At 40.7% G+C, this 12,705-nt stretch overlaps 1 protein-coding gene across 1 annotated transcript; it reads left to right on the top strand.

Annotated features, from left to right (window-relative positions):
- The first annotated feature begins 104 nt into the window (after positions 1-104).
- On the top strand, positions 105-1,800 carry glrx3 (glutaredoxin 3). The gene has a single exon (XM_080425537.1). It carries the CDS (start codon positions 137-139, stop codon positions 1,193-1,195), a length of 1,059 nt encoding a protein of 352 aa, XP_080281663.1. The 5' UTR covers positions 105-136; the 3' UTR covers positions 1,196-1,800.
- Positions 1,801-12,705: the final 10,905 nt, after the last annotated feature.

Below are 12,705 nucleotides of genomic sequence, written 5' to 3'. Positions count from 1 at the left end.
TTCACAATATATTTATAACAGTAATATTTATATTGGACGAAGTTACCTTCAGTCGTTTTTTGTACATTTGCTTAAAAGCTAAAGTGACCCCTGGGCGTGACATATTTTAATAGGTCGCCAATTTCCTTGTAACAGTATGTATGCATGTAACAGCCCGGATGTGACGTCTGAAGAACACGGGAAGCGTTCGAAGAGCTCGAGGAAAATGGCGAATCTCGTGGAGGCGACGTCTCAGCAGCAGTTTGAAGACTTCTTAGCCAAAGCTGGAAAGTGCCTGACCGTGGTCCACTTCCAGGCAGAATGGGCCCCGCAGTGCGCGCAGATGAACGAGGTGATGGCGGAGCTGGCCAAGGAACACACGCACACCACCTTCATCAAGCTGGAGGCTGAGTCCGTGCCGGAGGTCTCCGAGAAGTACGAGATCGCGTCGGTCCCGACGTTCCTCCTGTTCAAGTCGGGAGAGAAGGTCGACCGCCTCGACGGCGCACACGCTCCGGAGCTGACCAAGAAGATCCAGCGGCTGGCCGTGTCGGCGGGTCCGCAGGAGGGCGGACAGGGCCAGGGGGCCCCCGCGGATGACATGAACCAGCGGCTGCAGAAGCTGATCAACGCGGCGCCGTGCATGCTCTTCATGAAGGGCTCCCCGCAGGAGCCTCGCTGCGGCTTCAGCCGACAGATCGTGGCGCTGCTGAAGGAGCACAACGTCCAGTTCAGCAGCTTCGACATCCTGTCCGACGAGGAGGTCCGCCAGGCGTTGAAGACCTTCTCCAACTGGCCCACCTACCCTCAGTTCTACGCCAACGGAGAGCTGCTGGGGGGGCTGGACATAGTGAAGGAGCTGGCCGAGACCGGAGAACTGGAGAACACATGTCCCAAGACTGTCACCCTGGAGCACCGGCTGAAGAGTTTGATCAACCAGGGTCCGGTTATGCTGTTCATGAAAGGCAACAAGGAGGAGGCGAAGTGTGGCTTCAGCAGGCAGACATTGGAGATTTTGAATAACGCAGGGGTCCCTTACGACACGTTTGATATTCTGCAAGACGAAGAGGTGCGTCAGGGTCTCAAGACATATTCCAACTGGCCGACCTTCCCTCAGCTCTATGTGAAAGGAGAACTGATTGGAGGACTGGACATAATGAAGGAGCTGAAGGAGAGTGGCGATCTAGTGTCCGTGTTGAAGGGGGAATCTAATTAGATCTGCCATGCCAAACGAAGAATGAATAAGCTACAACACATGTTCAGAGAAGCCTCTTCCACTAATAAAGCACTGCTAAATAACCAGGAAATTGTATAGAATCAGCCCTGCGGGAAGATTACCTGGTCAACAACGAATTCTATGCACTTAATTAATCAGCTTCTAATAAAAACGTGTACATTACTAAAAAACGATTACATTTCCCTTCAAGCCTACTGAACTATCTATATTGGCCAAATTAAGCCTACTTTAACCCCTGCCTTTCTTTCTCTGGTAAAACGTTCAGTAGGATAGACATCGAATAATATTTTGATTTTATTTTATTACATCTCTTCCTTCTGATGAAGTATTCAGGATGATCCATTGACCAAATGGTCTGGCTCTTGTGTGCCATCATACCATCTGTAACACATGGCCCAGTGCCCACTCTCTCTAGCTCCTGTGTCATTGGTTTACAATTCTAACAGACTGTAGAATGGTCTAAACCTGCATATATATATATATACAGTGTAAGGACCTGTTCTGGTTAAATACTTAGCATCAATACAACAAGTCTCTCCTGTTGCTCACCTAGAAGAGATATAAAATAAAAACATCTCATTCAATGTTGTGGACTTTGTCTCTTTATTCTGTCTACCTAAATGAAATTTAAGAGCTGCCACAAAATGATTAATTATAATGCATCCATTGCATGTTGATTACCATAACTTAACTAGTAATGGATGTTCCAGCATGCAGTGTATGAGTATCCTGACATTTAGAATAAATGAACCCCTAGCATTGATGATTTCAATGAAGCCTCCTAAACTATGTACTGTGAAAGGTTACTTAAGAGTACTTTTTCTTCACAACTGAAATAAACGTATGTAGGGTTGTACATAACACTATGAGGCTGAGAGCCAGGCACAGCCCTCAGGATGTTTTCTGCTACCCTTGCACCCCACTATTATTTCCTACAGTAGACCATGGGCCATCACAAGTTGATCACAAGGGTCCCAAAGTCCCTGAATTTTATGACCGTATAAAATTAAGTATCATTACAACATAGGCTACTTGCGAACAAAAGTATATTTTCCTAAGCAATGTTCATAAGTAGTTTTTTTGTTTAAAAGTTGCACATTAAAAAAGTTGGTTATTTGACAGCTCTATACTGTATTCTGATCGTAATAATTATAGAGTGTATGTTCATTAACGGGTCTCCCCACCTCACTGGCTCTTCAGTAAACAAATAGATAACCAATTGGATACCAATTTTATCCATTCAAGAGAGAGAACCCCACAACATGAATTTATCTGCTTCAATTTTATAGTGTTTCAGAACCAATTTCATCTACTCATTCTTATCCTGTATCCTGTGTAAGTTTTATCCTGACTGGATAGAATTGCCATCCTGACCTGAAAGTGTATTTTCTCTTTACTAAAGAGCTGGAGAGACCCACAAACACTATAGCAATGATTGCTATTGGAATGCAGAGCTATATTTAACAATTATAAATAAAAGAAACACTACCTTTAATGATTGCCAGACTGACTTATTGAGTATGTAAACAGACTAAACCCATGTCAATCGATTAACGTTGCCCTGTCTTTCATAGAGCTTATTGTGCCTGTACAATGCCACTGTTCATTATTGTCACCCATATGTATAGTACATTATTCAGAATCAGTATGCATTGAACAAACATTAAGTTTGTAATGTGTTTATTCAAGAAGTCAATAACGAAGAGAACGTTATGGTCCTCAAATGCCCACAAACCTCAAGGACGTTGTGTTCATTTGGAATTTTGTAAATGATTACCTACTGTATGCCCACTCTCTTTAAAAGTGACATCCTGGGATATTACTCAAATCTAATTGAATGTGCCCTGACTTACGTTCTTAGGCTACAACAATGTTGAATGAAACATTGTCATTAATTTTCAATGTGTTTAGTTTATTATCACAATCTCTGCCCTGCTCCACTCCAGTCAGTTTGTCTGCCAGCAATTTAACTACTCAAAAGGTAAGATGCAACATCACATTTCGATTTATATTTTTCGTCAGTTTTTTGTGGCTTTTTAGTCATGATAAGAAAGCAATAGTAGAAAGATGTTGGGGCAAAGATTCATCCCACTGATTTCAGGTGTACTCTTACCTTTTATTCACTGCTTTGCTGTAATTAGAGGGCATTCAACCTTTAGCAGGTTTCGGTGTAAGTGATTTGTAATGTAATTTCTTCTATTTCTTTTACGAAAAAATATCACAATACATTAAATATTTAGAACATAAATGTATTGTTTATTATATAAATATTAGCCATTTAGGCACTGAAAGTTCAGGCACTGTATAGCTGTGTGTGTGTGTGTGTGTGTGTGTGTGTGTGTGTGTGTGTGTGTGTGTGTGTGTTATCCTTGCACTCCATTTAGTGACTGCCTGTTATAAAATATGAATTCAAGCTTTAATGCAGTTCATTCCAGTATTAGTAGTAGTTACTACTGTACAAATATCCTGTAATCTCTCCCTCTCCATTTTCCAATCTCTATCTTTCTCTCTGTGTGATGTTTTTTTCCCACCAGTATATGGGGAAATGGTACTTTATAGCAGCGGTCGGTTACAGAGAGGCTGATATCCAGATGTTCAGGCCGATGGACAGTACTGTGTTTATGGCAGAGGAGATGTCAGTCAAAGGCACTCTGCTGCTAACTGGAGCCATACATATGTGAGACAATATACCTACTGTTCTAATAGACATGAACAAATTATGCAGCATGCCAACATCAAAGTTCACAAGATGAAAAGAAGGATCCTCTTTATTAACACAACCAAAACAATATTATGTTTGAGTGCAGATCTTGGCACTTAGTGTATAACTATTGTCTGAACAGGTAACCTTATAACTACAGTAAAGTTTGAATATTTAAGATGGGAGAGCTGTCTGTTTTTATGTGGGAAAGAAGTACATCATCACTTCTTACAAGTTACAATGTTTTAACTCTGATTTACTTCTTCATGTTTGAAAGCTGTTTTTCAGAAACTCAGTTTTGCAATCATATTATGTGGAAGCAATTTTTTTGTTGTTGTATGTAAGAACAGGTACATTTATATTTGTTTATCCAAATACTATTCAATGTGTCCCTTTTGATCTTAGTGGAGATAAGTGTCACAATGCCACATGGAGTTATCATATTCATCCTGGGAGAGATGACATGGAACTGGAAGGTAATTAACAATAGCTAAAATAGCTGCATTAACAGTAACCTATAACACACACGCACACGCACACGCACACGCACACGCACGCACAGGCACACACGCACACACGCACGCACGCACGCACGCACGCACGCACGCACGCACAATTCCCACTTTGTTGGTGTTGATCCAGGGAGTCCTTTGCGGCGGACCCTGGTGTGGAGCGGGGAATGGTTGAACTGCTCCCAGTGCATCATTCTCCAGGATATAGAGCCTCCGAGGAATGAGAAGGAGTCTGAAGATGCCCTGAACAGACTAATGCTCTATGGTTGGTCATTCATCTTCATTATACTTTGACCCACTTGACATTGTGCTGTGATCTGGATTCTCTCTACTTGGGAGCTTTATTAAGGGTATGGGACAATAGTAGAGCTTGAAGGTGATGTGTGTAAAAGATATGAACCCACATTGTCTTGAATTAATATAAATACAGCTGTGCTTCCGCCTATACGCTACAGCCCAAAGATGCTTTTACCAGCCAATTAGGATATTATGTAATATACAATAGAATGTATACACATTACACAATATACCCTCATAGAGCACACAGTAGAACAGCATAAGAGGCATTTACCTGGAGATTGTCAGTCAAACTGTGTCCTTACTGAACTGTTCTTCCTTATAGCTCGTCAGAGTGATTTGGATCCTGAGGTGGTGAAAGCATTTCAGAAAGAATCTGCTTGTCTTGGAATGGATGCGTTCGTCAGGCTACCTCAACAAAAAGGTTTGTGTCTGTATGTGTGCCTGTGTGCCTGTGTGCCTGTGTGCGTGTGTGTGTGCGTGTGTGTGCGCGCACACGCGTGTGTGTATGTGTGTGTGTGTGTGTGTGTGTGTGTGTGTGTGTGTGTGTGTGTGTGTGTGTTGGTGTGTGTGTGTGTGCGTGCGTGCGTGCGACTGCGTGCGCGCGCGTGTGTGTGTGTGTGTGTGTGTGTGTGTGTGTGTGTGTGTGTGTGTGTGTGTCTAATCTATCAGTCTGGTTATTTGACAGCTATACTGTACATTTGTATTTGCAGAGTTTTGCAGATAGACGTCAATGCTCACATCTATACCCACTTAGGTATTTGCAACGATTTCTTTGGTGCTCTTTTTAATCCTACATTTTGCTTTGTCATTATTTTTATCTCACTCATCTCCACAATGCATTGCAGGATTTTCATTGCAGGAATTTCCTTCAACTTCACTGGAACCCACCACAATTCTAGGAGACTTCTTCACTAATGTTTACTGCAGCTTCCTTCTCTGTATTGAAAGAAATGAAGGTAATACATTCTGTCAAACACATTATAAATTACTGAAATATTATATTCCAGAGCTGGTCCTATATTTGTAATTACTTTTACCACTTATCATAATGCAAACCTAACAGTAGAACAGCATAGCTAACAATAGAGACCAACTTAATCATTGTTCTAAGAAATAAAATGGCCATGTGAAGACCTGAGGTATAATATGTTGAATGATGAATTATCTTAGCTCTGAATCCATGGGTTGTTGTTGAACTCATGCATTAACATGTCTGTCGCCTAACCTAAAGGGGGTGGGTGGCTGGGAGGTGCAACCATGAGGTTCAGACTTGAGACTTTAGATTTGAGTCATGAACATGTGGATTTGTGGCTTGACGTGGAATCTTGCTGTGAGACTTTACTAATGCAAATTGACTGTTTGGTTTTGGTGACCTTGGTGAAAGTAACAACAGGACGGTAATGTGTGGGTGGGTGTACAACGGGTGTGCTGCTGCAGGCATGTTCCCCAAAACTGCAGTAGATAAAGAAAAATAAACACCGGTGGGATGGTGGAGAATGTGTTTGAACAAGTGGTAAATGATTGCTGGCTGACTTGAATATGTCGTTCAATCGATAATTCAAACATTATTTTTAACTAACGTGTAGGAGAGACTCGAGTCACTTGTAGCAATGAAACAATAGTTATTTATATAATCTTTGACTGGTATATGTTTCACAATTCGACACCATTCAACATTAATGTTTTTTGTTTTTACAACTTTTTAAACACTATTAAATTCTATTTTCAAAAACTATGTATATGTAATTATGTATCGGAACTGAAATGTACATGGAATCCATGTAATAATGAAAATCCGCTAGGCCTACTGTACATTCACCATCCTCATTGTGACTGTATACATGAAAGTATGTATTATGTGGTACTAAATATTTTCATCTTCAGTATATTTTGGATAATTCTGGTAATTTTTTGACAGTAGTACAAAATAAGATGGTCAGCAGAGTCAGTGGCAGTCATGGATGTGTAGGTGCTATTGTGCTTAGCTAACACTTCATGTGCCTTGGCTGACACCTTGGGGTCAATTTAGTTATAACATGTCACAATTGACCCCACTCATGTGTTCCAATTCACCCTGTAGGCCTACTCTGTCAACAGCTTAAAACTAGATCACAAAAATTCAACAGTATGAACACAATGAGAAATAGGTCTGTGTTGAACTAGACTGACTTTTGGGAGGGCAGGTGACCTACAAAAACTCCACGTGTGCCTGGTCCAGAGGATTAGATAAAAGTGAAATTAACTCCCCAAACAACAAATATGCAAGAATCAGTTCCTCAAACCTCACTGACTCAAATGCCAGAACAATATTTACAAATTAACAGTTTGTATAGCGCCAAGGATAAATACACACCAAAGTCAATGCACCCATGTATTGTATTTAATCAGAGTCAGCATGAATTGAGTTTGCACGTTGATGTTCAGGAATTCATTCGTTTGGAATGTGTTTATCCAATAAATAAGTTAAACATCAAGGACAATGAGTTTGCCATTTTTGTTGATCATTAGCTGAAGTTTCTCTTTAAAAGTGACATCCAATGGTATTACACAAATTGAAGAGAATGTGTGCTGATGATTAACTACGGTTAATCATCATTAATTAAGGTGCATTCTATTCAGGATTAGGCTATGCTTCAACTATGTCATATTGTCATATACAGTATTTGTCATGTGCTTGGTTTATTATCTCAACATTTGTTATTTTCCACTCCAGTTCTGTTGTCTGTCACATATATTTTTCATATTTTATATTTTCATGTGCTGTGAATAGAAGACATAAATCTGTCAGGAAGTTCATGGAGACTCATTGATTTATTTGACGGCTTTCCTGCCCTGGCATTTGGCTTTTCTGCCCTCAAAGAAATGAGAACGTGGCCTTGTCCCTAAAATGATGAAATTTCAGGCCTGGTTGGTAGTTATTGCAACTTGTGAGGTCATTCATTGTTGCATCATGTTTACTTCCTCTCCCCTCCATTATGCAGACTCTTTAACTTTTTCTCTGTTTCTGTTTTTCAGTATATGGGGAAGTGATACTTGTGGTCAGTTACAAAGAGGCTGATGTTCAGCAGATGGAGAGGCTAGTGTTTATGGTGGCTGAGACGTCATTCAAGGGTACCTTGTTGATGACTGGAGCCCAGAGCTGGATTGCTGAACAGGCCTGTTGGGCCCAGACCCTGTGGCCAGTGTTGCTCTGCTCATTTGGGAAGTGCTTGCACTGTATTTTAATGACGTGACGCGCACGTCGCTTAACACCTACACTATAGGTCACACAATGGACAATTGATATGCATCTAGGCTAATTCCTATGTTAATGTACCTGGCGTGAGTCGGGAGCCTTTGTAAACTTTGTTGAAGTGTGAATTTAAAGTAGTTTTAAATCTATGCGTGTGCCTGCGCTTGCTCCTGGTCAAATAGGTTCCGGCACGCCGTGCAAGGCCGTCCAGTGAGCATTGCACCCCTGCCTGTGGCCCAAACATCAGGGGCTCCTCTGCGCCAACTGAGACCCATTGTTCTAAAGCCCAACCCTTAATTTAAGAAGCTGAACCAAAAAGACCCAATTTTGTGAACGGGCAAAGTAGGCAACTACCTAGGGCCCAGAGCAATAAGGAGCCCACAGGGGCTCATTCAACATGGTCAGAAGCACCTGATGGGATGTTCTGCCAAGGTAGGTCCGAGGCCTCTGGACCTACAGTAAGGACAACTGGTTGTTGATGGCACATGGCTCATCATTACAGTAAGGCCTTATATACAGTATATAAATGTGCTAGGCTTTAAAGCACCCTAGATTGTGTCATTATCTAACTGTTACATAGGTCCTTTACTTTGGTTTAAGGTCCCCTGTCTCTTTTGCACTGCACACATTGTAAATGGGCGGCATTTGTATAGAGCCTTTTTCCAAAGCACTTTACAATATATTTCACATTCACCCATTCACTCACATTCACACACTGACGGTGGAGGAAGCCATGCAAGGCAACCCTGCTCATCAGGATAAGTTAGCAGTGTCTTGCTCAAGCTCACTTCGACATGCAGCCAGCCAGGAGTGGATCTTAACCGGGAAAGCTACCGACTACAAGATGGCAGCTCTACCTCCTGAGCCACTGTTTTGTGTTATTCCTTTTGGCTGTTTTAACACATTTTTTCTTGACAAAGTCTATCACAATGTTATGTTCTGCCTTTGGCTAATACAACCTAAAATATATATATGTTTGTCTCATTAATGGAAATACAAAAGTTGCATAAACGCTTTTTTCAACAAACAAATAGGCTATACTGCATATTGGTCAGATACAAATAAAATAATTACCTATACCTAAAAAAAATATTCATTTTAATTGATATATTATTGTATTAATGCATTCATAATGTATTATAACATGCTTTTTTTAGGTCATACACCGGTCACTGAGCGGCATGCATTTGTGCAAATTCAGAAAAGTTATGGATAATTTCTCAGTAATCTTTCGGTCACTGAGCAGCATTCATTTGTGCGAATTGATAAAAGTTGTGAATAATTTTTCAGTACATGAAGTACTCGAGTACATGAAGTTAAGAGGGCATTCTGTCAGAAAGCCTCATTTGATTGGTTTGGCTTCCGACCAATGAAGATTTATGTCAATAAATGGATTGAGCAATAATCTTCACTTTACACAGTGGCAGGGGCGTTTCTAGGCATAGGCTACCTACTGTAGGTGGTTGACTAGGGCAGTGGTTCTCAAACAGATCAGCTATTTTCACAATATTTATCTGTTGAATCGACATTACATTACTGAATGTAACGCCTCTACTCCTACAATTCCAAGTTCTTGTCAGGGTGGGGGGTCCCCAAGTATAATTATTTTGAGGGTTGTGGCCTGAAAAGGTTGAGAACCACTGGCCTAGGGCACCACTCTTTTCCCCCCTTTTTCTTTTCTGGAGGGTTTTCATTTCTTTAACCACAGAGTATTGGGTGCTAATTTAAATATGTTTATACATTATACATTTTATCTTTATACATTAGAATCTGCTGCTATTATTAGCACACCATAGCATAAGATGACACTTTTATACATTAGGCTATAGGTGATTTCTCAGTCATGTACTGTAGGATGTTAAAGCTGCAACCTGTTTCATGTTTCACTAACTGTCCAAATATTGACTTTAGTCAACCGTATAGACTGCTTCCAGCGAGCATACGGCAATGGCAGTTCAGCCTATACAACCCTAGGCAAAATTTAAGCCACCCCATTTGACAAAATGTAACGTTTAGCAAAAAACGTGGAAGCCGGTGAGGTACGTTTCATGTGTTTATCTCTGTAATGCAACTACAGTATGAGCAACATACAAACCAGAGAGTCTCATGTACAAACTGCTTAGTCATAGATAGTTATCAGAACAAAACAGCACTGTCATAGGCCAAAGTCAAACAGGGAGATGCAAAATGCAAGTGCACAACACAAGTTTACAGGGGAAATGCACAACACGTGTGGTTCAGGTTTGTGTGGGTGGTGGGGGGGCACCCACAGTAAAATATTTTGAGCGTGAATTCTCCCACCTCAGAAACCATGTCATGTTTGTTACGGATATGCATCAAAGTTTCTGTCGCCTTCATATAGAGGGGGGGGTGACCGGGCTCTGTGGGGGCAGAATATAATTTCAGTGGTAGACAGGGGGAATCCCCATAATGCCACTGCTGTGCTGATATAGCGTCCCGATCACAATAAAGGAAGTATAAAAGCAGGACAACTCCTCCATGGGTTTCTACTACAGTTTTTCATTGGAATTTTTGTACTGTTTTTTGGACAAATTAAGAACATTTGCTCTGTAGCAAACAAAGATAGTTTTTGAACCAGGCATGCAATTAATACGTTTAAAAAGGACATAACAGGTTCAAACGTAATGGTTGGGATAGTAACAGGTGTAATTTATGTCAGAGTAAAAAGTGAAGATCTCTCTGGCTCATGTTCACCACAGACCTTGTTTTCTGCATAGGTCGAGAGAGGAAAAAAGCATTACAAATCTGGCAAGGAACCCATCTCTAATCACTCCTGGGTTTTAGGACTGAATGAACTGAATAAATATGCTGATTTAACAGTATTGGTTAGAGGTGTTCACAAACCACCATTGAAATACATTCAGATGGGTTACGTTTAAAAAAATTAAATAATGAGCTGTGGAGATTTGGGAATTAGAGTCTAAAATAAGAGAATTAAAATTCATTCATGAGACATGTTGGGGAAAGGAGGGCAACATCAAATCCGATCAACTTACCATGTCAGTGCTATCACATATCACCTGCTATTACAGTCAAATACAGTTTGCTGTCATCTGCACCTTTGAGTGACAAATTGCTTTGTTGATACAAGCACTTCATTAGAGAAGACATGAAATGTCAACATTTTGGCCTACCTGCCAATGCTACATATAACCCTGGTGTCCCTATTTTGGGCTTGTCATTATAGGTAAAACTTGTCAAAATGTTTCAAGAAATGTCAAAATTTTTAAAACAATAGCAGATCTACAAACTCACAACGCATCACGATGCAAATTTGGAAAATAGGGCCTACGGTTAAGAGACAGCATTATGCATGAATATAAGACAAAAATAAGCTTAGCAGCTCACTGGCCCTTTTAACCTCAGCTCTGACAAGCATTCAAGACTGGCTTATAGATTCATGTCTGCTCTTGAATGCCAAAAAGACAGTCTGCATGGCCTTCTCCAAAAGACCAGTTGTGTTGGAGTCCTCAAATGTGTTTCTGGGTGGGGAGGAACTTGAACTTGTACAAGTACCTCGGAGTCATATTAGACTAAACCCTAACTTTTAAAAAACAAATACGATTAAATTCAACCTTCAAAATTTTAAACAAATTAGACCCTTCCTGACAGTTGGAGCTGCCAGATCGTATCTTCACTGTATGATCCTATTACACATTGAATACTGTTTCACAAACTGGTCTTGCACAGGCGTGACTATTCTCAAACCCATAGAACAGCTCTACAAGAGTGCGCTCATTGCCGCTCAAAGTGTTTGACAGGAAGCCTCACTCATATCATCATTGTAACATCCTCCGGAGGCTAAATCTTTTTAGCTTTGATAACTTTAAAATGTTCAAACAGGTTGGGGTCATATACAAGACCCTACATGGTCTGTGCCCGCCACCCCCCCTAAGTGAATTCATTAAACGGAAGCCTGATAGGGGAATCAGTACCAGAGCAACCACTCGAGGAGATTGCGAAGTGCCGCACTGGCAAACAACATTCGGTCAAAATGTCCTCTCAATACAGGGTTGTGTAGCATGGAATGGCCTTCCTCTGCGTATAAGGGATTGTGCTACATTTCCATCTTTTAAATTCAATCTGAAAAGATGGTTGCTTGAAAACCAAAGCTGCAACCATTTGTGATCTTGTTTTAGGTTTATTTTTATGCTGTGTTCCCTAATGTTATGTAAATATATCCACTGTTTGTCTGTCTGTTTTCTGATTTTATGTTTCTTGTGAGGACTGCAGATGAAAACTAGCATCTTTGCTAAATCCGGTGTATTTACGTCCATTAATATGCATTGTCCTGTCCAAATAAACAAATAAAGTAAGTAAAGTAAAGGCCTGAGAAAGTACAGAGAACAGAAAACCCATTGTCGTGTCAGTTGGCAAATTGACCCTAACCGCCTTGCCTATTTCTTGTTTCAGAATTCCTCTTTTGATATACAGTGCCAAAGCAGATGAAAGACTTTGTATAGAAAACAGCTCTACACAGGCAGAAAACACCAGATGTTTACGAGTACAGTTTAATTGATAATATACCCCTAATTGATAATAGGGTACTGCAGACCAGCACTATACTCGACCATTTGAAGAGCTGTTATACGTCAGAAAGCCAATGGCTACTTCTCCTTTCATGAGTTTCGTAGTTCAACTTGTACTTTAGGGAAGTTGAACTATAGGGCCTTGTTTGTTTCTTGTTGCTTTGAGTGGGGACAGCACCCAATCTGCAAAGTCT

This window comes from Gymnoscopelus braueri (genome assembly GCF_963280865.1).
Source record: "Gymnoscopelus braueri genome assembly, chromosome: 4".
In the NCBI taxonomy this organism is placed as follows: Eukaryota; Metazoa; Chordata; class Actinopteri; order Myctophiformes; family Myctophidae; genus Gymnoscopelus; species Gymnoscopelus braueri.
Note: the sequence above shows the minus strand (reverse complement) of the source record. Positions and strands in the feature narration are given on the sequence as shown.

Bases quoted from the DNA above. Each gene is read 5' to 3' on its own strand.
- glrx3 (XM_080425537.1), top strand. From the start codon at position 137: ATGTATGCATGTAACAGCCCGGATGTGACGTCTGAAGAACACGGGAAG.